At 65.6% G+C, this 27,296-nt stretch overlaps 2 protein-coding genes across 3 annotated transcripts; both read right to left on the bottom strand.

The window, feature by feature from the left end:
- Positions 1-373: 373 nt before the first annotated feature.
- Positions 374-14,190, bottom strand: TUFT1 (tuftelin 1). Its single transcript, XM_086628386.1, has 13 exons — positions 14,125-14,190; positions 9,839-9,913; positions 9,461-9,565; positions 8,961-9,047; positions 6,847-6,927; positions 6,454-6,525; positions 5,720-5,833; positions 4,074-4,202; positions 3,197-3,291; positions 2,463-2,568; positions 1,846-1,929; positions 970-1,070; positions 374-633 (listed from the first exon to the last, which is right to left on the bottom strand). The coding sequence occupies exons 1-13, from the start codon at positions 14,182-14,184 to the stop codon at positions 579-581; spliced, it is 1,164 nt and encodes a 387-aa protein (XP_086484512.1). The 5' UTR covers positions 14,185-14,190; the 3' UTR covers positions 374-578.
- A 2,418-nt stretch (positions 14,191-16,608) lies between these two features.
- CGN (cingulin) lies at positions 16,609-26,064 on the bottom strand. 2 transcript variants are annotated; one of them, XM_086628461.1, is made up of 21 exons: positions 25,141-26,064; positions 25,036-25,095; positions 24,765-24,865; positions 24,476-24,545; positions 24,196-24,291; positions 23,736-23,887; positions 23,295-23,436; positions 23,001-23,213; positions 22,509-22,657; positions 22,092-22,233; positions 21,805-22,005; positions 21,365-21,571; positions 21,024-21,281; positions 20,347-20,517; positions 20,074-20,235; positions 19,716-19,805; positions 18,335-18,418; positions 17,307-17,425; positions 17,117-17,225; positions 16,829-16,992; positions 16,609-16,750 (listed from the first exon to the last, which is right to left on the bottom strand). In XM_086628461.1, exons 1-21 carry the CDS (start codon positions 26,062-26,064, stop codon positions 16,609-16,611), a joined length of 3,756 nt encoding a protein of 1,251 aa, XP_086484587.1. The 2 variants fall into 2 exon arrangements, with proteins under 2 accessions (XP_086484587.1, XP_086484586.1); XM_086628460.1 differs by having other exon boundaries at positions 24,765-24,886; positions 25,036-26,064.
- Positions 26,065-27,296: the final 1,232 nt, after the last annotated feature.

Here is a 27,296-nt window from a genome sequence, read left to right on the forward strand (position 1 = left end):
GCTGGAGATGGGAGGTGGAGGCTCCCGACTTGTCACGCATTGGGCTTTGTGGTAGGAAGGAGTCCGGTTTCAGGAGGATTTCTTTCTTCTTTGTAAGAGTGGATTTCTTTTTTTGTTTGTTTTAAAACCAAAAAAGGTTAAACCCCAAGTCCATGTTGGAAAGCTGCAAGCTGAAGCGGGGGGCTCTGTTCGGACGAGGCCCTTCAGAAGCGAAGGCTGCTCGCGCAGAGCAACCCCGGCAAACCCAGGACTGACCAGGGAAAGCGAGCGTGGCCCTCCAGCCAGAGAGCCACCGTGCCCACGCCAGCGCCGGCGGGTCCCAGCCTCCAAACTGGCATCCCTGTGACCCTGGGACCCAGTGGGGACAGCAACGTGGACGCTTCGCAAACCTCCTTCCTCTGCCAGGACCGCCCCAGCTACGTCTGTCCTCGGCTGCCACGGTTCTCCACGGCACAGCCCTCTGCCGACGGCTCCGGGGAGACTCCGGGAGCACGGAGGCTGGAGGACGGCAGTCAAGCAGGGAAATCCAGTCAACGATAACAAGGGGAGAGTCTTCAGCTCGGAACGGCCCTCGGAACTCATGTTTCCACTACTCGAATGAGAGGCAGCGGTTTGGGGCCCGTCAGCCTTTTGCTGCAAGAGAGAAAGGGCTCGTTCAGCTGGACGAACCGGACGGGATTCCAGCGGAAAACTTAGGGGAGAGGGTCCTGCCCCAGCCCTGGCCGGTGATGGATCCCCCCAGAGCCACCCCCAGGAGGCACCTCTGCTCCTCCGTCCTCCCCTGAAGGAGGGATGCGGGAACGGAGACCTCTCTGCCAAGAGAAAAATAACACAACGCGCTTCCAGAGGAGCATCCCCGCGTCCAGCATCATCTCCTGGACCGCAGCTTCCAACGCGGACCTGCGGATGAAGCCGCTGAGCAGCCAGGCAGGCTCCCCCCGCCCCGGAGGGTGCGTGCTCCCCACCTACCTGCTCACGTACTCCGACTTGGAGCGCGCTCTGGAGCTGTGGCCGCCCCGACTGACTTGCTTCTCGATCAGGTGCTCGATGCGGTCGTGCATCTCCAGGTTCTGCAAGAGACGGAGCCGCGGTGAGCGGCGGGAGCCGGGCACGGGCGGGCTGCGGGCACGCGCATCGCTTCCCGAGGAACGCTCCAGTGCCGTCTCTCGCAATAGGGCAGCTTTTCCTCCAGGGAAAGGAAATCCAGCCCTAGGAGGGGACCGCTCACCAACGGAGAGCCGGGACGGTTTGTAGCACCTGCCGCACACCCGGCAGACCCCACCAGCTCGCCCGCTCCTGCGCTGGTGCTGCCTCCCCCGGGCTCACGGTGGGTTGTGCTCACGCACCGTCCCCACGCAGAAATTGGCAAAATAAGTCACTGGGGAGGGGAGGCGACGCTGGCAGTGCCAGCGCAGGCTGCTTTTCTCCAAAAAGGAGAGAGCTTTGACACTTGTTACAATCCTAGAGGCTGGAATGCAGTTTTAATTTCCGACACGCACGCGCTCAGCTGCAGCTTTGTGAGCGAGAAGAGTTTTGCTGCCAGAAAAATGCGCTTGATGAGATTATTTTGGACTCAGCTGGAGCTCACAGCTGCTCCAGCAGCCCTGGCTGCACTGGAAACCATCACACCGGCTCGGGGCCGTGGCACAGCCCTCGGGGCCGCGCAGGGCACGTTGTGCCACGCGAAGCCGGTGTCGGTGCAAGGGAAGGGATCTCATCGCCGCGAGGGAGCCTGGCCACGACCCGTGGGTGTGCAAAGCCACCCGCACCAGGAGCTTTCAGCGAGAGGGTCTGAGCTCGGAGCAGACCCCGTGCACCCCCTGAAACTCCCCCGCTACGACGCACCTCCGCCTCCAAGTAAGCGACTCTCTCCTTGAGCTCCTGGATCATGGCATCTTTGGCCTGAATGACCGTTTTGGAGTTCTGGAGCTGTAAGAGAAAAGTTCCCAGTGCCTGAAGATCCCTCCCACGGATGGCTGAGCCGGAGAAATGCCTCGGAAGGAGGGCAGCTCGGCCAGCCGCCCTCCCGCCTCTGAACACCCACCGCACGAACTCCGAGGTCTCCACAAAAACCCACCCAAAGAAAAGCCTGAAACGCAGCCCGCGAACGCAGCCCCGGGTGACGGAGCCTCCGCGCAGCCGGTCTGCGATTCCTCTCTGCCGGCACGGCACGCCGGGCGCGCGGCGCTCCGCTCACGCTCCCTCCATCCCCTCCCTGGCCCAGGGCAGCTCGCACCGCAGCCCTGCGGCGGTCGCCCCGGGGCGAGTCCCCGCTGCAGGACAGGGCTCTGGGCTGCCTTTGAACTTGTGGCCCTTTGCTCAGCCCCACAAACCAGCTATTTTTCACTCCCAAGCAGCTCAAGAGATGCTTTTTTTTTTTTAATTTCTCTCTTTTTTTAAGCCCCCTGAGTCCTCCCCGGCTCTGCCCGTCCGTCCTCCGGCCCCGGCCCCGCTCCGCTCACCTGCTCGATCATCTGGCGCACTTTGCGTTGCTGGCTCTTCAGCATGTCGTCCAGGTGGTGTATCTTCTCCCGCAGCATGGCCACCTCCTTCTCCAGCTGGGCTGACCTGGCAAAAGGAGGAGACAGTCCAGGAGTCATCGGATGGCTTCCCAGGAAAGAAGCACCCACCCAGCTCTGCCCAGAGCAGCTTTTATCAGCCAGGTCTCCTCTACAGGTCTTGAACCATTTTGACTAGACGAGGTAAGGAGAGGCAGAGACAAAACCTATTCAGGCAGGAGCCACAAAGACGAGCAACCACAGACTGCAGGGACACAGGAACATCAGGAAGAGTCAGGCCACAAACAAGGCCTTCCAGAAACAAGCCACTGCCAATTAGCCCCTGGAGCACCAGGATACTGGCTGGGTGGAACGAAGCCGACATTACGGGGAGAATCGGCTGCTCCGGAGGCTGCCTGAGCAGGGAAGGACCTGCCCCGAGCTCCCAGCCTGCAGCGAGGCCGCCGGAGGTCTGCGGGCAGCCCGGCTCCGGAGCTCCGGATCTCTCGGAGCAAAGCAAAACTGCGGGAGGTATTTGGAGATTAGTCAGCTGCTGGGAGTAGGGCGCTGTTTTGCAAGCCGGAGCGCGAGCACGCCCTGCGCAGGAATGTGCAGTCATGCCCCAGCGAGCTGACACCCCGACCCAGCGGCGTGGGCTTGCTCCGGAGTTGGCAGCCGCGCCGGAGGCCAAGCCTCACCGGTCTTGTTCGGCGAGCTTGTCACCTTCCACGCTTCTCAGCCTCGCCAGCTCTGCTTCGCCTTCTTTCATCTTCAGCAGCAAACTCCGGTGCTCCTGCGGCGGAGCGAGAGGCCGAGTTACGCGCACGGAAACAAGTCGCACCACGTGCTGCGCGGCCTCCGCGGCACAGCGGCGCGCTGCAAACGCCCGGCGAGCCGGGCGGGCTCGGCGCGGCCTCCCCGCTCCATCTGCGGGTTGTTTTCACCAACATTAAATTTACATGTGAGAGACAGACCGACCGACACGGGCGGCCGCAGAGATGACCGACAGCGGCCGTCCCACCCCTCCACCCCTGGGATACGGGGAAGGCACCAGCCCATCTCCCTCCCTGCTGCCAGGCCAGGGAACGCAGTCCTGGATCACTTCATGCTCACGCTGCGCTGTTAGATTTACGACTTTAAAGCGTTATGAGCAGAGCACAGCTAAAAAAAAAACCATATACATATACAATCAGGGCTGGAGGTTGTGTTAATGCCCTCACAAGAAGAGCAACTGGGTGGCTGTCTAGACTGCGCGCTCGTTTCCAGGATACCTGGAAGATTTTGCACAGACCGAGCAGATCCAGACCTGGGAAGCGCAAGTCTGCATCAGCGACAGCGGATTTCCAGCCCTTCCCAGCAGCTGGCTTTGCCCGCTGCTTTCGGGTTAAACCTGGCTGAGAAGTCAGACGCTCCGTACGGTGGTAACCTGCAGCCAGTCCAAGATCCCCCGTGGGGTCTGCGCTGAGCGCGGCCAAACTCATCACCGCTGGCCTCTCCTATTCCCCCCGGCCGGCAGAGCAGGATCGGGCAGCTCCGCTCATCCCGTCAGCCCCACCGCGGCTTCAGGGCCGGTACCTTCTCCATCCCTGCCAGGAGTCTCTGCAGCTCGTCCACCTGCACCTCCTTCTCCACCACGCTCTCCTCCGCTCTCCGCAGGGCCGAGCTCGCCTGTTCCGCTTCCTCCTGGTACTGCGAGACCGTCCTCTGCAAACGAGACGGAGCCGCCTTTAGAATCACAGAATGGTTTGGGTTGGAAGGGACCTTAAAGATCATCTAGTTCCAACCCCCCTTCCATGGGCAGGGAAACCCTCCACTACACCAGGTTGCCCAAACATTTACCCCCGACCCTCGCGCGCCCGCGCACCGGCGCTGCCGGAGCCCTTCTCCCGAGCAGCATTTCGAAGCCGCACCGGTGCTGGCAGCCTCGGCAGGCAGATTTTGCTGAAGGCAGCCGGGCGTCTCGGCAAACAGCCCGACGTGCTTCAGACAGAAGAGCTTCTTCAGAACCCTCCCCGGCTTCAAAGCACTTCAAAGGAGCGAGCGCGTAAACGCGGCGGCGATGAGGGCTCCTCGAACGCCGGAGACATGTTCCTTCTCAGCCACACGCGCTCTGGGGCTGTTTGCAGGCTCCTCTTGGGCCACCTGCCCAAGGAACCGACCCCAGCAGCCGGCCCCACGCCTGCACGGACACTCAGGAGCTGGGAGGGGACAACAGTGTCCCCGCGGGTCCCCACGACAGCTGGAGAACAGGCTCAGACAACCAGGGCCATGGAGAAGGTGGGCAGCGCCGGCAGGATCAATGACTGCCGAATCGCCCGTGCCTGCCACCCCCGGGATCTCCACCCGGGCTCGGAGCCCGCGGGCAGCATCCCAGCCCACCAGCCCCCAAAATGCCACCGAGCCGCCTGACTTCCTACACGCAAGGACAGACGTCCTCGGGGCACTGCCACCGCTGCGGGCAGGCGGACGTCCCTGCGCCGGAGGAAGCGGTCGCCGCTCAACCCCACTTCCCCGGCGATGCCGTCCTCCGTCCCGCTGCGGGGAACCCCCCGGGCTGGCTGGGACCAGTCTGGTCTGCGGGACAGGATGCGAGCCGGGACGTCACCGCTGCCACCAGCGCTCAGAGCTGCGGGGTGACGTGGTCAGGCCCAGCCCATCCGGGACATGAGCAGTCACCAAAAACACACCGAAGGGGACCATTAATCACCGCCGGCTCAGGAAGGGAGGGAAGCGAATGCGGCAGCTTCGCCAGCGCCGCTCGGCAGGTGCGGAGACCCACGCGACGGGGCTGGGTGTCCCGGTCAGCTCAGTCCTCTCCGCAGCAAACACGGAGCCGAGCTCCAAGAGAGGCCACAACGGCCGCTGCGGCCGGCACCGCGGCTGGGAACCGCGGCCTCGGTCTCTGCTCGACCGGGTGGGACATCCCGGTGGTTCCCACTCACGCACCGAGCGGCACTGAGCCTGGCTACGGTCACAGTTTGGGGCGACCGACTTCCAGCCTGGCTGCTGCTTTTATTTTAGGTGATTTTTAACTGGCAAAACATTATTTATGTCTCCAGACTCGTCTGGGCAACCAGGACCGAGCCCACTGCTCGGCATGGAGAAGCCGGACACCGCCGGCAGCCCAAACTCATGTGCCCGTGCAGCTCCTCAGACTTCCAAAAAGACTAAAAAAAATACCAAAATAAAACAAAACCCAGGCTTTCCCAGCTGCCAGTCACCTCCAGGGCTCTCTTTTCCAACTGATGGCGCTTCTCAGCCTCCTGCAGCTTCGTGAACAGCCTCTTCGCCGTCTGCCGGATCTTTTCCACGTCTTCGCCCGAGCAGTCGTCCTCCTGCGGAGACGGGAACAGGAGAGGATGAGCCGTCGGGAGGTATCAAAGGAGCCCTCCGCCCCGACGTGGGCCGCGCTGGTGGTGACAAAGCCCGGTAACATCACAGCTCAGCGTGGAAAAAAAAAAAAAACACGCAAGGCGCTCCTGTCCTCACCTCCCACACCCCAGCGACAGCTTCCAGCCCTCGAGATAACGCGCGCGGCATCCTTTGGTCGCCTTCCCAGCCCTGTTTGCAGGATGCCATCCTGATCCGCGCTTGGGCAACCTGAAACCCCGCAACGGGAACCAGGTCCGCAGCAACCCAGCCCGAAACCCCGGCCCAGAGCATCCGCCCCAGCCAGGGCAAAGACGAAAAGCTGGAGAAATATTCCCCAGCTGAAGACTCCTGTTATCCCTTCTGCTAAAAAAGCTCTCGGGTGCAGGGTTTAAAACCCCATTATGCACATTTTTCCTGCTCGGGCAGAGCTGCACCCCTTTTCTGAGCCGATCCTGATAAAAAGACTGGAGTTTGCTGCAGCAGCGCCTGACCGTGTGCCGAAATCACCGGCCGGGAGGAAGGTATCCGACTAAAACTGATGCTTCTTTCCCTGGCACCGAAATCCCCCTCCGTGCCTCCGTACCTGGTCCTCCCAGGAATCGGCGCGCAGCCTCTCGGGGCAGAGCCAGCTCCCGTTCTGCTTTTCCAGCACGACCTACGTAAGCAGAGGACAGACGGACAGGGCTGTAACGCCGGCCGGCGCGGCCCGCGCGAGCGCAGTGGCATGCAGACAGCTCGGGGGGCACCGCAGCAACTCGAGGGGCTTTTCCCCGCAAACGAACATGCAGCAGCGCAGCTGGCCAGCCGATGCGTTCTGCTTACCGACTCCTCGTTACGGCTCGTGCGAGATTTCGGAATTTGCCTGCAAATGGTGCCACCTCGATCTTTAAGGCCCCTTCTATCATTTTCCGGCCCCGAAGGTGACATCTTTTGAATAAATCAATGTCATTTAACGCCCGAGAAGTGCTCCCGTTACCTGTGCGTGCTGTTTATCTCCTTGTCTGTTCTCAAGTTTACTACTTAAGTCTTCCCGCAGCTTCTTCAAAGAGCTTCTCGCCTGGCAAAGGCAAGGCAGTTTAGCTGGGTCTGCCCGGGCAGGGTGGCTCAGCCTAACACAAATCAGACGGGCAAGGGGCAGCGGCCGCTACGATGCCCTGCGCCGATACGCAACCACAGAATCCCAGAAGGATTGGAAGGGACCTCAAAGGATCATCTAGTCCAACCCCCCTGCCGGAGCAGGACCACCTAGATCAGATCCCACAAGAACGCAACCAGGTGGGTTTGGAACATCTCCAGAGAAGGAGGCTCCACAACCTCTCTGGGCAACCGGTGGCTTCTCTGCCAGCCTGACCCTCGGGTTTTACTCCAGCCCTGCCTGCAAGCAGCACCGTCTCCGGCAGACACGATCCTTGCGAGGCAGCTGTCCCACACCATCATGGGAAGGAAAAAAAAAAAAAAATTAAGAAAAAAAGCAACAAGCTGGAGCCGCTACTGATTTTTCATACATTAGTCATCGACTTCACCTTTGAAGTGCTGGGAAGACCCTTGCTGTTCCCCAGCTCCCTCTCCGCCGCGCGGCGGGACGCCGACAAGTACGGTCTTGACTTGCAGCCACCCGAATTAGTCAGCGCGAGCGAGCCAGGGGGATGATTTACGGGCTCTTGCAGCGAACGCTGCCCCGACGCTTCTCACAGAAACGTTTTCTCAAAGCATTCGCAGCGCAGCTGCATCATTTTAGGCGCCCGAGGTGCTGGGGCGAAGCCGTTCGCCAGGGACTGGGCAGCGGCAGGACCAGGGGCACGGCGAGCACACGATGTGCCACTCTTGGGGCAGCAGCCGTGCCCGTATCCCAGCGACAGCGATCCGGGACTTTGGTCCAGCTGGATCGAGACCACCCCAGGGTTTTCACGCCACGACCCAGCGCAGGGCACTTCTCTGGGATGCGGGCAGACTGGTACCGCCACCGTGACTTACTGGTTTAGCTTATTCTCTGGTTTTTACATGCAGGATTAAGTGGTGCTGCACGGTTACGCTGCTTCAGCTGTTCTGATGGGGCCACGCACGGCCCCCGCGGCCAGACGCGGTCCGAGTCCCGCTCGCCCAGCGCTAAGAGGCCCTTTTAAAACGTGACTCCTGTTTGCACCGAGCTGCGGGGAGCTACAGGAACGCTCAGATCAGAAGAGCTGAAGCCGAAGCCCCAGGACTGGGAAGGAGCACGCACAAAACTGCGGCATCCAGGAGGCAGCGAGATGAGGTCTGAGCGAGCGGCAGCCCCGGAGCGCCGCAGCCGCGGGCAGGCGGGTCTGGGCTGCGGCGGGACGCAGCGGGAACGGGCTGGTTTCTTTCGGGGGGCAGGAAAAACATGTGTCTTGGCAGAGGAGTCAGAAGGATGACGTAAAAGACCTGGAGGCCGCCCTGCCAGATCTGCCCCTCGCTGCTCCCTGGGGCCAGCACCCAGCACAGAAACTCCCCCACGAGAACAAAACCAAATTTAATTTTTTTTTTCCCCTTTTTCTCTCTCTTTTTTCTTTTTTCTTTCTTTTTCAGCCAAAGCTGCCCAGACCACAACATGCATGCAACTGCTTCCGTGCCTTGCACCCAGCGCTCCAGAAATAACATCCCCACCAGAAGCAGAGAAAAGGGTTAATATTCCCAGAGCCTCATCATCCAGTTTACTTTGGGAGATGAGACATACCAAAGAAACTGCCTTTTAACGAGAGGCTCCGGTTGTGCCGCACCCAGGCATGCAGGGGACAGCCTTGGGGGAAAGTCATCACGCAATTCTCTTCAAATTCAGTCCATATAGCAGAGCAATTAGTCAGGCTGAATTAATTTATGGCGCTTGATTAGACTGCTGCCCTGCGCAGGCAAGTCAACAAACTGGAGAGTTCAGCTCCGCTGCCAGTTTGCCAGAGCGGTTGGGCTCAGCCGGGGCTCGAGTGCCGCAGCCGGCGCGGGCATCACTGCCCGCTGGCGTGGAACCCCCCGGGACGGCCCCGGGGGAAGCGGAGCGCGCCGGACCCTCGCCCCAAGCCCCCGCGGGTGCAGGCAGCGGCGCGCGAGCCAGAGCCCCTCGCGGACGTTAACTACCTCTTGGATGTAACGAACTTCGTTCTTCAGCTGGTTGACGTGCTCCTCGTGGTTCACGCCGCCCTCGGCCCGCGCCTTCAGATAAACCTGCCCAGGAGAGATGGTGGCCACAGGTCAGACCGTGCCAGCCTCCACCAGCCCAGTGACACCAGCTGCAAGCGGGGACCGGGACACCGGATCTCACCGCTTCCCGAGCCGCGTTGCCCGCGGCTTTCCCCTTTGCAGTTAAACTTCCCCAGCGTTTTTTGAAGCTGCTCCTCCTCCTGTGTGACCCCCCACCCTGCAGCTGCCCCCAGTTCGTGCCACATCCCCCCCAACGCCGGGGAAGCCCACCGAGCTGGTGCTGCCAGCCAGCAGCACTGCACCAAGCCTCCTGCCCACTTGATCAGGAGCTACACCTGGAGCCTTCTGCTGGCGTAGCTTCAGACAAAACCTTTTTTCCAGCCCCATTTATCAAACAAAAACGCTCTGCAAGAAAGCGGAGGAGCCAGGGACCGTACCTTGATGATCTCCTCATCGCCATCGTTGGATTTGATGCACTCGGAGGCCAGGGAGTGACCGTTGCTGGATCTGTTGGCCACCATGGCGAAGGCTTTTCCCACCGGCTGCAGGAGACAGGAGCGGCAGAGCTTTCAGAGAGGCGAGACTGGCTGGAACGGTTCGCCCGGCTCCAGTCAAATGAGCACCGTGCGCTTCCGCAGCGGAACGCGGCGCTGAGCACGGCCTCGGGAGCCAGCGCCGAAACGTTGAACAGACCAGGAGGTGAGTTTCCTCCTTCACCAAGCACAAAGATCCCCCACCCAACGCCCCCCGATTCCCCCTCCCCAAATTAACTCACAAACTGGTATCTTCACGCCGCGCGCGCCGGGGAGACCCACCTTCTGCTTCGCCTGCTCGCGCCTGTCGCCCGGGAGGTCATTCGGCAGCGTCAGCCGCAGCACCTTCACGCTCTCCTAAAACAAGAGGTGGGTTTTAGTTTTACAACTCCCCGAGAGGCTTTTAACACCCAGCTCCGGTCGGAGCCGAGCGCCAGGCCAGCGTCGCGGCAGAGGCGCGGACAAGGTGCCTTCCGCCCGCTTCGAGCTGCGGCCCGCGGAGCAACGCCGCGATCGGAGCGAGTGACGGCGAGCGCGCACCGAGCACGTCCATGGAACCCATCAGGGCTCGGCAGAGCCGTGGCCCAGCCAAGGCTGCGGTAATGCCGACGGGCTGGAGATGCGTTTGCCAGGCTCGTTTTCACGCATGCCCTCCTCTGCCAGGAGTCACGGCTACGGCGGGGCCGACGCGCGGCATTCGGCAGCGGCCCCGGAGAAGGGCAAAAGCGGCCGTTCCCAGCTGGCGCACCGGGACCTTGCCAGCTTTGTCTCTCCCTGCCCTACCGCGGCAGTCACATGCCTCCATGGCTCTGCCCGTCCTCTGCCGGCACAGCCTCAGCCGAGCAGAGTCCATTCCGGCAGCAGCCAGCGAGACTGGCGGCAGGGCACTCCCTGGCTCGTGGCCACCAGCACCCAGGGAAGCTCCAGCCAGGACCCGCTTTGCCTTCACCACCTAACTCTTCACCCAAAGCTTTCCCACCGGTGACACCCACCAAAGAGGCGTTCCAGCCCCGTCCAGCACTGTCAGCAAGCTCTGGAGATGATGCCCGGAGCATATCAAGAGCCCTAAAGCAGCACACGGACGCCCGAAACGCTCCACGGGGTTGCCCGCTCTCTCTCCGCAGCTCGACACCGGCACCGCGCGCCCACGGCACAGCACAACCCCCCTGTCCCAGACAGACCTCACCAGCACCCAGGCAGCCGTCGCTCATGGTCCTTACTCAAAGCGACCCCGAAAGCAGGAGCTGCTCGGTGTGCGACGGCCGCGGCAGCGGGCTCTCGGGCGGCAGCACCGCGGAGCCAGGGTAGGTGCCCGCGCAGCGCCGGGCGCCCGCCCCTCGCCACACCTCGGCCACGTCACCCTCCTGCTTTCCAACAGCAACATCAAGGTATTTCTGCCTCCCCGCTTCCAAGCGCTCTCCTCGCCATCCAAGTCTCGACAAGCCATCTGTTTGTTTCCAAAATATTTTGTATACGCTGCTCACACAAACTCCGGCTCCTGGGAAACACGGAGCCCTCCTACGGATCTCAAACACGTGGCCGGACCCCTTTGCTCTCCCGATGAGACAATTATCCAGGAGAAACTTCGCTTGGGCTCTGCAAGCGCTCGGCAGCACCGATCGTTTAACCAGATACTTATCTGCAACTTTTACTCCAGGGAACGTTTTCCTTGGCAAGACCCAAGAAGTTGGGAACTTTGGGCAGAAAAACTTAGCAGCAGCCGGATGCAGCGCGCTCCGCGGTTTTGGGAAGACTCAAGAAGCGCTCGGGGTTTTACGGCAGGGGAAACAGCTCATGGGAAGCGTCGCCCATTCCATCGTCTTTGTGCTGCCTAAAGCAAATGGGAGGCAGTGGAAAGCCGGGGGTACGAGCACGGAGCGGCCCCGGCACGGCAGCGGCCCCGGCACGGCGCGAGCCCAGCAGAGCCGCCGGCAGCACGTCAGTCCCACCACGCGTCCTTACTCGCAGCTTTGTTTACAAGCGCCAGGATGGCGCGTTCACCGTCCCGTCGAGCCCGCGCCAGGGTGGGACGCTGCCAAGGAAATCGCTCGCCCGGGGAAGATCGGCTGCGATAAGAAACAAGCACCAGCCTATTTCCATCCCCGCAGCCAAAACTACCCGGAGTCGGCACGCGGGCCCTTTCCGTCCCAGCAAACTCCCCAAAAAAACCCGCTCCTGGATGAATCCGCCATCGAGCCGACACAAACCGGCTGCGGCAGGAAGCAAAGAGCAGCCAGTGCCTTCCCAGCGGGCACCGGCGCTACCAAACCTCGGGTCGAACAACCAGGAAACCACCCATGCAAATGCCGGCGGGGAAAGGCTCCGCCGTCTCCATCCTCCTCCACGCCGGGAAGCACGGAGGAGACAGAGGGACGGCGAGACACAAGAGGGACGTTTGAACGAGGCTCTCTGGGTCGCCGGGGCAGAAAACCAGCTTTTTCGGCGCGACGAAGGCTCCGAGGAGGCCGAGGCAGGTGCAGGAGGCGGAAGGTGCAGCCGGATAAAACAAACCCGTCCCTGCCCGGCTTGTTTGTCCGCAGCAGCTCCGGGCCGGGCGGCCGGAGGAGAGGAGGCACCTAATTTGGCTCCGGTCTCACACCCCACTCCCCGGCGATGCTCCCGCACGGTTATTTTTGGGCTTTGCTCCCACCTTCCCGCAGCCAAAGTTTCCTCGGCTCCTCACCATCACCGTTTCCAGGAGAAGCGGCTCCTCCGACAAAGCCGGAGCAACCCAGAGGGACGCCGCAGCCGGCACACGGTGTCCTCCCGCTCCGAGGTGCCGAATTCGGCCGGGGCAGGAGGAGCGGAGCCGCGGGGACGCCCCTACCCCACTCCCCTACCCCCTGGCTGCCGCTAAATCCACTCGCCGGCGCTCGCCTCCTGCCTGCAGCCCCGGAGCGGAGGGGGCAGCGGGCGTCCGGCCCCCTCTGTTGTTTTCCAGGGAAAGCAGGAGGGTTTTGCAACGCTGGGAAGATGCTGGAGCACGTCGTGCTCATCTCCTGCTTGGCAAAAAACCCACCTCACACAAAAAATGGTCCTTTAAGGCCCCACCATGCACCCCAAGGGCTGCCCCAGCTCGGCGCATGCTACCGGCATCGGGAATTAACCGCGAGCGGGATTGCTCGGCCTGGTTCCGGTGATGGCTGCGGCAAAGCACCAGCAGTCGGAGGCTTTTCGGCAGGATGGCTGTGCTCCTCTCCAGCATTCCCAAAATCCCAGCGGCCGTTTGGGTCCAACCACCTGGCAAGCACCGTGGAAATGAGGGCGAGCGCTATCGGGTAGGACAACCAGGGACGGGCTTTTAGGGCCACCAAAGCCAATTTTAAACGTTTTGGTCTATTTTGCATCATCCAGCTCAAAAAAACCCACTTGGGAAAAACTCGGCTGGAGGGAGAGACACAGACTCGGCTCCCAGGGAAGAGGGAACCACTCAAATCCCAACCACATCCCGGGCGGAGGAGAGGCGGCACCATCCGAGGACCCACAGCCGGCGATCCCGACGCCGGCGTTTTGCAACCGCGGGGAAGGCGCTCCGTCCGTCCGTCTGTCCCGACTGTTAAACAAGAACAGGCCTGACCTGACCCAGAGGGTATCGCCAAAGATCAGCAGCAAACAGCTCCGGTGTTTGGAATCGCCGGCGTTCCAGAGGCGCTTATCGCCGTAATAACCCATCCGCCAAACGAGCCCAGCGCTGCAATCGCTCCTTATAAGGCCGGGAAAGCTGCGGGGAATTAGGGCTCTCCTAGGGAGACTCAGAGCTGAGTCACCCGGCACAGCTCGGGATGGGGAGCCGGGCGGCCGCCGGCACACCGGAAGGCGGCGGAGCACCGGCGCGGTTCTTCTGCCACCGCCGGCGCCGTCAAGGGATCCCTCCCGTGGCCGAAACCTGAGCAAAGAGCCGAATCGCCGAGCGCTGCCGCCGGCTTCGCCCCTTTCGCGGGGAAATCGGGGTGCTGCGCCGGCGCAGGGCCGGCTTTGGGGCGCTGCCAGCTCCACCCAGAGCCCGTCCTCGCGGCGATGGCCCGGCGACCGGCGGCGATGGCGAAAACCCAACGATAAGGAAGGGGAAAACGCGAGGCCCTGCTGTAACCGAGGGAGGAAAGTGCCAAAACAGACTCGCCGCCGGCTGCGCCCGCCACTGCGGCCCCCGGGAGCCGCTCGAGGGGGCGCGTTACCCAAAAAGTTGCGCTATTTGGGGGCGGCTCGACGACCGCGCGGGACTGCGTGCTGCCCAGGAGCCCCCCGTAAGTGCGACGGGAGCCGGTGGGACCCCAACGCCGATCACGGGGCGTCCCCCGGTGCGCTCCGCCGCCCTCGCCCGCCCCGGCGACCTTCACCCGAGCCCCCGCGGACCGGCCCAGCGAAGGTCCCGGGGGGACCTCCGAGCCCAAGAGGGGTCGCAGGGCCCCCGCAGACCCCCGCACCTCCCGACGGCTGCCGGGCGATGCCGGGTGCTCGCCGCCCCGCGCCCCCGACGGCGCGTCCCGGGACCCCCACGCCCCACCGGCGCACCCCGAGGAAGGCGAGGGGCGGCCCCGCGGCGCGGGGGTCGGGGCGCCCCGGCTCACCGGGCTCTCGCCGTGGGGCCGCACGTCCAGCACCGCGCACCAGCCCTTCAGCCCGTTCATGGCCCCGCCGCGACTGCGGGCGCGGCCGCCGCCGCCGCCCCTTCTATACGGCCCCGCCCCCGGCCCGGCCCGCCCCCGGGACACGCCCCCTTCTTAAACCACGCCCCGCGATTTGGCCACGCCCACGGCACCGCTGGCGTGAGCTGTGCCAGAGCCGGGCTAGAGCCGGGCCGAGCCGTGCCAGAGCCGAGCCGAGCCGTGCCAGAGCCGGGCCGAGCCGTGCCAGAGCCGGGCCGAGCCGTGCCAGAGCCGTGCCAGAGCCGAGCCGAGCCGTGCCAGAGCCGGGCCGAGCCGTGCCAGAGCCGAGCCGTGCCGTGCCAGAGCCATGCCAGAGCTGTGCTGAGCTGTACCAGAGCCAAGCCAGAGCTGTGCCAGAGCTGTGCCGAGCTGTGCCAGAGCCATGCCAGAGCCGAGCCACAGCTGTGCCAGAGCCAAGCCAGAGCCAGAGCCGTGCTGAGCCATGTTGAGCCTTGCCAGAGCCATGCCGAGCCGAGCCAGAGCCAAGCCAAGCCAGAGCCAAGCCAAGCCAGATCTGTGCCAGAGCCAAGCCGGAGCTGTGCTGAGCCGTGTTGAGCCTTGCCAGAGCCATGCCGAGCCGAGCCAGAGCTGTGCTGAGCTGTGCCAGAGCCATGCCGAGCCGAGCCAGAGCTGTGCTGAGCTGTGCCAGAGCCATGCCGAGCCGTGCCAGAGCTGTGCTGAGCTGTGCCAGAGCCATGCCGAGCCGTGCCAGAGCCATGCCAAACCAAACCAAGCTCAGCCATGCTGGAGTCCCACCCCAGCCCTGCCAAACCACGCCAGGGCGTGCCCAGCAGCACCAAGCCGTGCCAACCCATGCCATGGTGCCCCAACCCGTGCTGTGGCATCCCAACCCGTGCCATGGTGCCCCAGACTCTGGTCCCCCACACCTGGGGGATGTTTGGCCGGGGGTGCCGGCCCAGCCAGGCAGGAGGTGCCAGGGGTGCCACCACCCAGAGCTGTGAGCTCACCAGCCTCACACCGGGGTCGAGCCCGGTGGGTGCCACAGCCCCCTGGCTCATGCTGGGGCGTCAGGGAAGCGGGTGTCCCCGTGCCACGCCGGGCAGCCCGGGCGCGCCGGCTGCCTCCTCTCTGCCGGGCACTAATTGCCACATACCGGGGTGATGAGCTCAGGCGGCCTCAGGTTCACCGCCGGCCCCAGCCCCGCCGGCCGGGGCCACGTTCCAGCCCCGTGCGGTCACCGGGGCCACGCTCCAGCCCCGGGGTGGGGACACCCTGTCCCGGGGAGTTTGGGGCAGCGGGATCTTCTGCGGGCTGGAGGATGCCGCATCCTCAGGGCTGGCTGCCGGTGGCAAAGCCGGAGATCGGCAAACTTCGGTTACGCTCAGCCACAGGAGCCGGCGCCTACTCCCTCTGGGCACCCCCAGCCCCCCCACTGACCGCCGCGGGGGAAACTGAGGCACAGCAGGGCCCTGGCAGCCTCGCCGGGGAAACCAAGGCGCGGGGTGGGGACGGTGGTTGACCTTGGCTCCGACACTCGTGTCCGGGAGGAGCCGAGGGCAGAACCGGTTGTGCTGGCCCAGTTTAGCTGCAGCGGGGACGCCACGGGTGCGGGGCCAGGTGCCGGGCACGCCGAGCCTGGCACAGCCCTCGGCAGCAGTGACGCAGGGACGTGGGCAGCACCGACTGAAGAGAGGACGGGGTGTCCCTGGTGCTGTCACCGTGTCCGTCCCCACTGACTCCATCTTGGTTAAACGTGACCAGGGCGTGGGAGGGGAAACTGAGGCAGCAGGAACAGGGCTGGCTACGTCGCTGGGCACCATCCCAGCCCCGCATCGGCTCAGGGCCGGAGCCAGCTCAAGGCCATGGAGGGGAACTGCGGTAACCACCTGCCAATCATCGCAACGGCGCTAATTAGCAGCTGGCAAGGCTCCCATCCTCGTTAATTAGCGATAACGAGGACTTATCTCCAGGCCAGATCCAGCCGAGCGGGAGGGAGCCATGTTCCCCGAGCTGGGCAGGAGCCTGGCGCGGCGCAGCCCGACGTGCCGGAGCCTGCGCCATCCCTCGGGCCCCGGATGGACGAGGAGCCGCGGGCGTTAAAATGCTCCATTTTATTTAAAATAGCACTTGGGGAGGTCAAAGGGCAGCGGGGGCGAAGGGCAGCTGCATATAAAAATAAACCAGGGGGGGCCGGAGCCGTGGGTGCCCCCAGCCCCTCCGGCTGCCCCCGCGGCCGTGTGTCCCGGTGGGACCCAGCCACCGACGGGGCCACCGGCCGCGGTGAGCGGCTCCCCCCGGCAAAAAGCCACGGTGCAAACGCACCCTGAGACCCGTATGAAGACGAAGAGGTGAGACGGCGGCCGGGGGGGTTCTCCATCCCGCCGCTGGCGGAGCGGCACCTTCCTTCACGTCCTGGGCTCCGCTCCGGGCCGGAGCGGGCGGGCATCAGCAGGAGCTGGTCTGGAGGTTGGCCTCGGTGAGCAGCGAGGCGATGGAGGACGGCCCGTAGGCGCTGTCGAACTCCTCGTCCGAGCTGAGCCGCTCGTCTTGCCGGGAGGAATCGGCCGCCGAGCGGGCAGCTCTGCGCCTGGGCACGGAGAAGGGGGGTCAGCCCTTGCCAGGGGACCACCGGGGCTGGCACCCACCCCGGCGCGGCGCATCCTACCACGCCTCCTTCTCCAGCGCCTTGACGCGGCTCTGCAGCTGCTCGTTGAGCTCGTGCTGCTCCTCCAGCTCCCGCTGCGCCTTCTTGCGGGCGCCCTCCAGCCGCTCGATCTCCTCCTCCGCCTCGTCCACTTGACGCTTCAGGGCCTTCACCCGCAGGCTCAGCTGCGGGGACACAGGGCCATTCCCATGGGATGAGGGTGGCTGGGTGTGGGATGAGCACCCGAGGGTCCCCGAGGCGGGTCCCGATGCCGCTTGGCATCTCCGAGGGCTCCTGCCCGCCACCGACCTGGTCCTTCTGGTCGTTGACGTGCTGCCGCTCATCATCGATCTGGATGGTCAGCTCCTTCACCTTCCTCTCCAGCTTGCGGTTGGAGGACAGCAGGACGCTCTTCTCCCTGCGGCGAGGCGAGGGGTGGGGATGGCAGCCGGCGAGGGCGAAGGTGCCCCCCGCGGCAGGGGGTCTCCGCCGCCGGTACCTCTCCTCCGCCTGCAGCTTGTCCTGCAGCTCCTCCACCCGCGCCTCCAGCTGCGAGACGTTGCTGCCGGGTCGCTGCAGCCCCTCGGTGCTGGCCAGGCGGCTCTTCAGCTCCTTGTTCTGCAGGGGCACAAAAACCCACCCCGGAGCCGTCCCCGTCACCCACCGCGGCGCTGCCAGCCCGGCTGGGGGGCACAGCTCCAAGCCCGGCTTATGTAAACGCGGGCGGCGAGGCAGGGCGCAGAAACCCTTTCCCAACGAGATGTAACGAGCCAGGTTATGTAACGGCAATTAGCTGCGCTGGCACAGGCCGGGGCACGAGGCGCAGTGACGTACTGGGGACCACTGGGCACAAGAGCCCCCGCTGGTGCCACAGTGCTCCTCCCCTCTCAGCTCCCCAATTTCTGCTCTCAAGTGCCTAAAATCCTCTCCCCCAAGCACCCCGAAATCCAGCTCCTCTGCCCGTCCCGCACGGCGGCATCGCCCCAGCCTCGTCACCCGGGCAGCGGTAACGACGGCAGCCGCTGCCGGGCCAGGCCCCGCGGCATCAGCAGTAGGAGCCCCGTGTTTTTCTTGGCAGCGGCAATTCCGCACCGGGAACAAGAACAGCTCGGGGAGCTCCGCTCCCGTCGATCCGTCTCGTTAGGAGCCAGCTCGGGGTTAGGTAACGAAGGGTTTGGAGCACAAGCCCGGGCAGGCTGGCGAGGAGCCGCGAGGAACGGGGGGATCCCATGGGAACACCACCCCCGGGAGATGCCAGACGGCTCCGAGGACACTCTGGCCAGGGCTGGGGCACGGGTGGGACGGGACAGGACAGCACGGGCTGTATCCAGAGTGAGGAGGAGGAGGAGGAACAGTTGTTTTACAGCAGGAAAAGCTCCTTGGGAACACGGCCCCTCTGCCAGGGACGCTCCAGAGAGGAGCGGGGCCGCACCGGGACGCTTGCCCCGCATCCCTCACGGGCAAGGGGTCCGGCTGCCCGTGGCACGGCCGCGGGCTGGACCCGGCCCCTCCGCGGCTCAGCCTTACCTGCCTCTCCAGCGAGACCTTGTCGCACTCCAGGTCCTGCCGGCTGGAGCGTTCCTGCAGCAGCTCTGCCCGCAGCTGGTCGATCTGGGGACGAGGACACGGCACGGGTTGGTTTTGCCGCGTCCATCACCGCCACGTTTGCTCGGCGAGAGATCGGGGCCGCCGCGGTGACCGCGGCTCCGATTTCTTCCTGCGACACCAGTGCTGCGGAGCACGGGTGGGCTCGGTGCACCCAACAGCCGCATGGTGGCCATCCCGCGGCACGCAGCTGGTATCGGTGACACCAAAAACCTCCGACGAGAGGATTTTAGTTCCTTCCCAAATTAGTTACCGCCGTTCTGGCGAGCGGCCCGGAGACGAGGGCTGCAATTTTCTACTGGAGGGTTTAAACTGGTTGGACTGGGATTCTGGGACCCAGCTGCGCTCCCAGCTCTGCCTGGCACCGCGAGGCATGGCGGTGTGGCCGTGCCGGGGGCAGGAATGGGTTTGATCCACCGACGGAGCAAACCCAGAACCGCCCCAGGGGCCCCTTTCAGGCTGACCAAGGTGAAAGCCGCAGCGTCGCGCGTTATTTTAGAGCGAAGGAAATTGGGGTTTGTAGAAAAAATGGTTTCAATTTTATTCGAGCAGCCCCCGAAGCCGGCAGGGCCGCTCCTGCGCCGAACCCAGCTGTGGTTTCGCAGGCGTCCCTGCTCCGCAGCTCCTGTGCTTCGGACACGACCAGGATTCCCAGGAAAAGCCTCCCCTGGGATCACACCTCCGGGATGTGCCCGTTTCCCAGATGGCAAAATGGCAAACCCACCCATTTGACCGGCTTGCCAGCCCCACCGGCGCCGGAGCCCCGTGCCAAGGGGTACCCTGAGGGGTGGGAATCCCCTTTCCAAGCCCCAGGCTGGATCTCACTGGGGCAGGAGGCAGACGGTGTATAAGCGGAGGAGCTGCCGATCCCGGTAAAACCCAGCGCCGCCGGATCCGGGCGGCTCGGCAGGCGGCTCCCGCCCGCCCGCGGAGCTCCGGCTTTGAAGGTAATAAGCAGGTGGGTTAAGAGGGAGGGGAGGGCACCGAGAGCCGCGTGATTTAAGCCCCAACTTCCTGCGCAAACACCAACCTCACCCTGTAATTTCAGGGATTTCTTTTTTTTTTTTTAGCGCCGAGCTCATCTGATTTCCGTCTGTGCCCGAACCAGCTTGGCAGACACCGTCACCCCGGCTGTGTGTGTGACGGAGGGCTCCGGGCTGCTCGTTAATGACTCATTAACGAGGCTTTTGCTCCAGTGACCAGTTGGACCCGAGGACTGGAGTTACCCAGCGCTGTTTTGCCGGAGCCGGGGAGGCTTCTGCCGCGGTACCCGCCGCGTTCGGGGCAGCACCGCCCGCCCTACCTGGTCTCTGCTCCGGTTGACCCTCTCCGTCAGCAGCTCCACCGTCGTCCTCTCCTCGTCCAGCTCCACCTCCAGGTGCTTGGACTTCTCCTGCCAGGAGATGGGACCAGAAGTGTCAGAGGAGCCCCAGGGTCCCCACGGGCAGGGGGCAGAGGGGTTGGGCAGGGCTGGCTGCGCCGGCAATTAATAAATATTAATTTATTAATATATATATAGCAGCAGCTGTGGGACGGAGGATGGTTGGGACGGAGGATGGCTGGGACGGAGGATGGCTGGGCCAGCTCTGCCCCTTGCTGTTGGCACCCAGCACTGCAGGGACAGGGCCGGCGGTTTCAGGGTGCCGCGCGGTGCTCCCCACCTCCAGCGCCTTGACGTGCCGCGAGCGGTCGTCCTGGGAGCGCTTCTTGGTCTCCATCTCCTGCTCGAGGTTGTGCAGGCGCTGGAGCAGCACGTCCCTGTCCAGCTCCGCGCTCTCCCGCTCCGCCTGGCTGTCCTGCAGCGCTTGCTTCAGCCGGGCGACCTGCGGCGCCGGGGGAGAAGGTTTCCCCGCGTCAGACGCGTCCCCCCAGCTCCCCACGGAGCGACGGAGAGGACGGCGCGGGGACCCGCGACCCACCGGCCCTTCCCGTACCTCCTCCTGCAGCCGCCCCATGCTGAGCTGCATCTTCTCCACCTCGGCGCCCCGATCCTTGGCTTGTTTTTGGGAATCCGTGATCTCCTTCCGCGACTTCTCCCTGAACTCCTCCAGCTGCGACTTGAGCACGGCCAGCGAGCTGTGCGACTGCTCCGTCATCTGCTCCAGCTGCGGCAGAGCGGCGACGGCTCAGGAGCCGGGAACCAGCCCGCGCGCCCTGTCCGGAGCCGATGGGACGCGAGGTGGCAGCGGATACCCGCGGGCACGGGGCTGGGGGGGATGTTGGTGCCCCAGGGGCTCAGGAGCGTCACGGTGAGGGGTGCCAGCCCTGCCAGAGCAGCCGGAGGATCCCGGACCCTGCGCAGGCACCGGGCTCTGGCAGGAGCTGCTCAGGGAAGGGACAACACGGCCCTGGGACACCAGGGAACGCCGATCCCTGGGGACAGCCTGGTTTTAGGGACTCTCCCGGGACGTCAGGGAAGGATCGGTCCCAACCATCTCCACAGGGAAAACAGATCCGTGCCCAATGTCCCGGATCCCTCCCCTAGCCCAGCAAGAGCATCTTGGAGATCCCCATCCCACGGCACAGCGACCAGGTGTCGCAGCACATGGTGCCCCTTGGGACGGGGGTCCTGGGGGTGCCAACGGCACCGGAGGCACCCGGGAACCCCAACCTCCTTGTTCAGCTTCTCCGTGGTGCGGTCGAGCAGGCGCTTCTGCTCCTCCAGCTCGCTCTTGGCGCGCTTGAGCTGCTCCTTCTGCCGCTGCTCGTCCTGGTAGGACGCGCTCAGCTCCTGGTGCTCCTGTGCCAGCCGGGCCAGGCTCCGCTGGGCCTCCTCCAGGCGGGTCTCCAGCGACCGCTTGGCCAGCAGCAGCTCCTGCTCCCGCTCCGTGGCTTCGCCCAGCGACTCCTCCATCTGCCTGCGCTCTGCCTGCGAAGATGAGGGTCTCCAAACTCCATCCCGTGGCGGCGGAACAGCTCAGGACAGCTCAGGAGCGGCCACAGTCCCAGTACCTCCAGTTTGGTGACCTTCTCCTTGAGTCGTGCCTGGGAGCCCTCCCAGTTCTCGCCCAAGCGCTCGTACTCCTTCAGCTGCGTCTCCAGCCCCAGGACCTTCCTCCTCGCGTCGTCGTGCTGCTCCTGCAGCTCCCGCAGGCTGGACTCCACCGTCCTCCTCGCCTGCTCCGAGTCCTCCCGCGCGCTCTCCAGAAACGCCTTGGCCTGCAACACAGCCACGGCACGGGGTGGACCCGGGGGCCAGCCACTGGCCAGGGGGTCCTGGGGGGCAGCTCGGGCTCCCATCCCTTGGGAGGAGCCCGTGGCGGGTGGATCCGGGGCTGTGGCTTTGCCGCGTTGTCCCACGGCTGCGAAACGCGGAGCTCGCGGGAAGGCGCGAGGGCATCGCCCCCCGGCTGGCGGCCGGGTGCGGACAGAGCCCGTTCTCCAGCGCTCACCTTGGTGGCCTCATCCCGCTCCTCCTGGAGCTGCTGCAGGTCCCGGCGGTACCGCTCCAGCTCCCCTTCGCGGCTGGACGCCTCCTCCCGCATGGTGCCCCTCAGCGCCGCCAGCTCCCGCTCCCGCTGCCGCAGCAGCTCCTCCTGGCTCTGCTTCTCCGCCGTCAGCTCCCGCTGCGCCTCCCGCGCCTGCCGCAGCTCCTGGGGCGGAGGGGACAGGGGTTCGGGGACCCTCGGTGCTGGACACGGTCCCCGGCGCTGTGCGTGTCCCCTCCCGCGTCACCCACCTTCCTGAGCGCCTCCAGCTCGCCGGGGCTCACCGCGCTGCTCCGCGCCTGGTCCACCTCGTCCCGGGCGGCCGCGAAACGCTCCCGCAGCTCCCGCAGCTCCTCCTCAAACTCCTCCCGCTCCAGCTTCACCTGCAGCAGCCTGGAGAGGGGCAGGATGAGGCCACCCAAACCCAGCCCTGCGTCCTCGTGTCCCACACCCTCGTTCCCAGGTCCCAGCATGCCTAGAGAGCGGCACCCAGCTCTGCCATCGCCTTCCTCCCCGCCTGCCCAGGGGAGGAAGAGGAGGACCAGCCTCATCCCAGCTCCCCACCCATTTTAGTTGAGTTTGGAGTAAAGATGCTGGATGGTCACAAGCAGCTGGACCTCCCCAAAAGCTGCTCGTGCCTCCAGCTCAGCCGCAGCCCCGGCACTTACTCCTGCTTGGTGGCACGGAGCTCGTCCTTGTTCTTCTGGAACATGTCCCGCCAGTGCCCCGTCTCCTCCGCGCTCTCCTCCAGCTCCCGCTGCAGGTTCTTCACCACGGTGTTGATCTTCTGCCTCTCCGACTCCAGGTTGGCCTGATCCTGGATGGAAGCAGAGCACCATCCTTGCGGGATGCTCCGAAGATGCCGAGGTCCTGCCCCGGTTAACGCCTCCAAACCAGCCCAGGGGACCCACACAGGGACCCGGGGAGCCCCCGTGCCGCCGCAAACTGGCTCCACTCTCCCACCAGCATCTCCATCCTGGGGCGGTGGGAGCCGGGGCAGATGGATGCTCCGAGGGGGTGAGTTTGGGGTGGGACACAAACCCCATTTCCAGCTCGGGACCATTCAAAGGGGGAATTCAAGGACCCTGACTCCAAGCCAAGACTCTTCCCCAGTTGCTACCAGCAAGTCCCCGTCCCCCGGCTCTCCCCAGCAGCCGGACCTGCGAGACGTCCTCCATGCTGCGCCGCAGCTGGTCCATGTCGCTCTGGTACTGCTGCCGGACGCGGTCGAGCTCCTTGTCGTGGCTGGCCACCTCCTCCTTGAGCGCTCCCTTCAGCGCCGTCAGCTCCCGCTCCCGCAGCCGCAGCTGCTCCTCCTGCCGCTGTTTGGAGCTCAGGGCCTCCTCCAGCTCATCCCTGGTCTCCAGCAGCTCCTGGGCAAGGGCACAGCTGGGCTCGGCGGCGGCGAAACGACGCAGGGGGCAGCTCGCGCCGCGGTGCGGCTGTCGCCGTACCTTGTACAAGGCGTCGCCGTCCGGGGCCGCGCCGGAGCCCTCGCGCAGCCGGTCGAGCTCCCGGTGCGCCGCCAGCAGCTGCTCCTGGCAGTCGCCCAGCCGGGCATCCGCCTGCTCCTTGGCTGTGGTCACCTCGCTCAGCCTGGGGGGCAGCGGGGGCCCGTCACGGCGGGCAGGGACCTGCGCTGCCCCCCAGACCCCCCCGGCTGCATCCGCGCCCCGAAGGGCTGGGGGGCTGCAGCACCCACGCTGGTGGGCGGCCGGTCACGGCGAAGGGGCCGGCCGCCCCCCCTGCACTCCCCCACCCCTCTGTGCATCCCCGGACGCTCCCACCACCCTCCGGCACATCCCCGCACCGCGGAGCCCTGTCCCGGGGATGGACGAGCGTCCCCAGCCCCGGCGCGTTCGGCAGCGCCCGCGGCCCCCGGCGGCAGCCCCTACTCTTGCAAACTCCTCTGCAGCTCCTGGGTTTTCTTCTCCAGGGCCCCCCGCAGACGCTGGCTCTCCCCTTCGGCCTCCCGCAGCCGGGCTTCCAGCGCCCGCGCCGAGCCGCTCCGAGCTGGATCCTTGGGCAGCTCCAGCTTCTGGCGGAGCTGTGGGAGAGGGGACACCCGTGACAGCCCCTCTTGGGAGCAGAGGCACCAGCAATGCCCCCTGTGTCCCCCCCCCAGCATCCCCACCGCGGCTCCGGTGGGGACGGGAAGGACGTCTGCACCCCTGGCACCCCTGGGACACCCCGGCGTGGGGTAAATCAGACCAGGAGAAGATTCGGTCTCTCCTGGGCACCCACACCCAGGGGAAGGGGGCTGAGAGCAGGGACCCACTGTGCTTTCCCCCTCCTGGGGTGTAAACCACAACCCTGTGGCCCCCCCAAGCCCCCCAGCCTTCTGCTTGGCTTCACCTTGGTCTCCTCATCGAGCTTCTCCTGCAGCTCCTCCACCTTCCTGGCCAGCTCCCGGTGCTGGGGCTGGGAGCACGCCGCCTCCTTGGGGGGCACCTGCAGAGACCCCCCGGGCTCACTCAGAGGGTTTGGGGCACCACAACCCCCCTGGAGCCACAGCTCGGTCCCAGCCACCATCGGGGTCCCATCCCTGGCGTGCCAGGACACGGTGCCAACAAGGCAGGAGCCCCCGGGGGGGGTCGGGGACTGGTCCCCCCCAGGCAGGGAGTGCCCAACTCACCGCCAGCTCCTGCATCTTCTCCAGCAGCCGGGCAGTTTTCCTCTTCAGGGAGATTTCGCTCTCGCTGCTCCTGCGGACGGCAGAGCGGGGGGAAGCGTTTGGGGACGGCCGAGGATGGGGTGCGGGAACACCCCCGGCGCTTTGCCGCTCGCTCCCCCAGACCCCCGAGCACCAGCTGGCTCCGGGGGCATCCCCGCTCCCCAGCCACCCGCAGCCACCCGGGCTTTGGGAAAGGGGCAGGGAGCGACGAGGGCACTCGGGGGGGCTCTGGGGGCTCAGGGGGGCTCACCCCTCCTTCAGGATGCCATAGATGAGCTCCCTGGGGCTCTCGCTGCTGCCAGGCTGGGCGACCTCCCGCTGGTCCCGCAGCAGGTCCGGGGTGGATTTGAGCTGCCGCGAGGGATAAGAAAGCTCAGCTCCAGCCACGACGTGGAGTCCCCCCACCCGCCCCCCAGGTCCCGCTGCCCCGGAGGACTCCGGCACCCGCCTCGGTGCCGATTCCCGCCTCGGTTAAGGACTCGTGACCCTCGTGATCCCAGCAGGATCCGGCCTCCCGGTACCTGCAGCTCCGCCCGGGCTTTGCTCTGCAGCCGCTCGCTCGCGCGCTCCTCCACGCTCCGCTTCGCCCGCTGGCTCCTCGTCCCCCCGTCCTCCATCCCTCCCGCTCCGCTCGGGCGGCTCAGGCTGCCGGCGGGCACCGTGGGCTGGGGGCGAACGCTGCTGGCCTGGCGCTGGGCGCCGCTCCGCTCCCTGGCACCCAGCACGTCGCGGTGGGAGACGCGGCCGTCCAGGCTCTGCGAGCGTTTCCGCTCCTCCGAGGGGATCCGGCCCCTCCGGCCCGCCCGGCCTCGCTGCTGCACCTTCCCGTCGAATTTGCTGATGAGCGAATCCACCGGCAAGAGGGGTTTGGTGTCCACGTCGCCGCCGCCGGCGTCCACCACGGCCTCCGTGTCCGAGGAGGGGTCCTTGGCCGCGGCCCTCGAGCCGGAGGCTTTGCTCCGCTCCGGCGCCATGTTCAACATGCTGCTGCTTTTGCCGTCGGCCAGAGCCCGGTGCTGCCAACCGCCGCCGGCCCGGGCAGCGCCGGCGGCAAAGGGCTCCTCCGCGGCGGCACCGAGCAGATCCCCGTGGGACTGTGTCCTCCGCAGCTCCTCCCCGAGCGGCCGCTTGCCCGGCGGGGGTTTGGGCTCGTGCCGGGAGGTCACCGAGATGCCGCTCGTCTCCTCGTCCGACGTGCTGTAGGACGAGCCGCGCTGGGGCTGCCGCCCGGCGTAGGGGTTTTCCGGCAACTCCGAGTCGGAGCTGCCGGAGCCGGATGGCTGGGGGCCGGCGGGGGGGTTGGGGTAGGAGCCATCACTCTTGATCTGCACCCCGAAGGACTCGCTGCCCTTCTCGCCGCTGTTGAGCACCACGAAGGGCTGCCCGGCGATGCCCTGCACCCGCACGGCCACGCCGTAGGAGCCGGCCTTGCCCCGCGCCTTCGGGGGTCTCCGCGGCTCCTGCAGGTCGTTGATGAAGCGGATCTGGACGCCGTAGTCCACGGGGCTCTGCTTCTCCGCCGCCGCCGCCGCGCTCGCCGGCCACTCCATCGCCGGGGCTCAGCACCGCGGTCCTGGAGGGAGGCAGAGAGGGTGCGGAGTCACCCTCGGGGGGGAGACGGCGCTCGGTGAGGGTCCGGCAGCGCGTTCCCACGAGGACGGGAGCCGGAGGACGCTCAGTGCCAGCGCTGCAGCGTCCCCAGGACAGGACGGGGACGAGGCTTGCTGTGCCGGCACCGGCATCGCCGGCTGCTCCCGGGGGGCTGCTGGGGAGGGCAGGGAGAGCAAACCCCCCCCAGCCCACGCACCGGACCCTCACCGCCTCTCCTGCCGCGGGCCCTTGGCCAGATCCTGGGGACGCAGAGGGGAGGCAGAGATCTCAGCCGGGCGCTGCTCCCGCTGCCTCCCAGGCGCCTGCGGAACGCCGCAGCCTCGCTGCAGCCGGAGCTCCGGCGTCCCCCAGCATCACCCCCAGCGCCCGCCGTCCCCGTGGCTGGGGCGGCCGCCCGGTCCCGTGGGAAGGGGACAGATATGAGCAGTGACATATTGGGAGCAGCGTGATGTAACCCTCCCCCTCGGTCCTGGCAGCACCCAGGGCGATGCCGGGCAGGAGACGGGCAGGAGCGGAGGACATGGGGGGGTGAGCTGCCCTGTAGGCACCAGGGGGGGTGAAGTGACGGAAAAGCCCCAGATGAGCCCCTGAGCCCGCAGCATCACGTTTTCACCCCCCGGCACACCGGGAACGGCAGCAGCTCCTTTCTCTGCTGTAAATAAACTGGATGCCGGGAGCGGTGCGAGGTGCCGAGCGCTCGGCTCGCACCCGCGTACCCAGGAGGGTGTCCCAGAGGACCCCAGGATGTGAGGGGACCCCGACCCGGGCAGGGGGATACTCAAACACATCCTGTGTGTGGAGGAAAACAAAAAAGCAAACCCCAACCCCCAGCCCCCCCAGCATCCAGCTTCCAGCTCGGGTCCAGACATCACCCCCAAAGCTGCCCCAGCCCGGAGCAGGGAGCGGGCAGGGACGGAGCAGGGATGCGGATGGAGCAGTGGGACCCCCAGCACGGCTGGGCTCTTCTTCACCCTTGCATCAACCCTGAGCCCGCCCTGGGGAAGAAGCCGGAGCCAGAGCGCTGCTGCCGTGGGACCCGGCTTGTTGCAGGGAGGGAAGGTGCTGGAGATGCCGGGCTGGGGGGCAGCAGCGTGGGCTGGAGGCAGCTGGTGCCGCGCAGACCCCATGCGCAGTGCCAGGAAGGACGAGCCCTTTGCTTCCCCTGGCCCTG

Source organism: Tauraco erythrolophus, chromosome 30 (assembly GCF_009769465.1).
Source record: "Tauraco erythrolophus isolate bTauEry1 chromosome 30, bTauEry1.pri, whole genome shotgun sequence".
NCBI lineage: Eukaryota > Metazoa > Chordata > Aves > Musophagiformes > Musophagidae > Tauraco > Tauraco erythrolophus.

What these genes read in the sequence shown, in the direction of transcription:
- TUFT1 (XM_086628386.1), bottom strand. Translation starts at nt 14,184, where the DNA reads ATGAACGGGCTGAAGGGCTGGTGCGCGGTGCTGGACGTGCGGCCCCAC. An exon ending in TGGAAAAGAGAGCCCTGGAG is followed by an intron (nt 4,203 to 5,719) that starts GTGACTGGCAGC and finishes TCTCGTTTGCAG; the next exon opens with AGGACGGTCTCGCAGTACCA. An exon ending in TCGCTTACTTGGAGGCGGAG is followed by an intron (nt 1,071 to 1,845) that starts GTGCGTCGTAGC and finishes CGTCTCTTGCAG; the next exon opens with AACCTGGAGATGCACGACCG.
- CGN (XM_086628460.1), bottom strand. Translation starts at nt 26,064, where the DNA reads ATGGAGTGGCCGGCGAGCGCGGCGGCGGCGGCGGAGAAGCAGAGCCCC. An exon ending in ACGGCGACGCCTTGTACAAG is followed by an intron (nt 23,214 to 23,294) that starts GTACGGCGACAG and finishes GCCCTTGCCCAG; the next exon opens with GAGCTGCTGGAGACCAGGGA. An exon ending in TGGGGCGGCTGCAGGAGGAG is followed by an intron (nt 20,236 to 20,346) that starts GTACGGGAAGGG and finishes CCGGCGCCGCAG; the next exon opens with GTCGCCCGGCTGAAGCAAGC.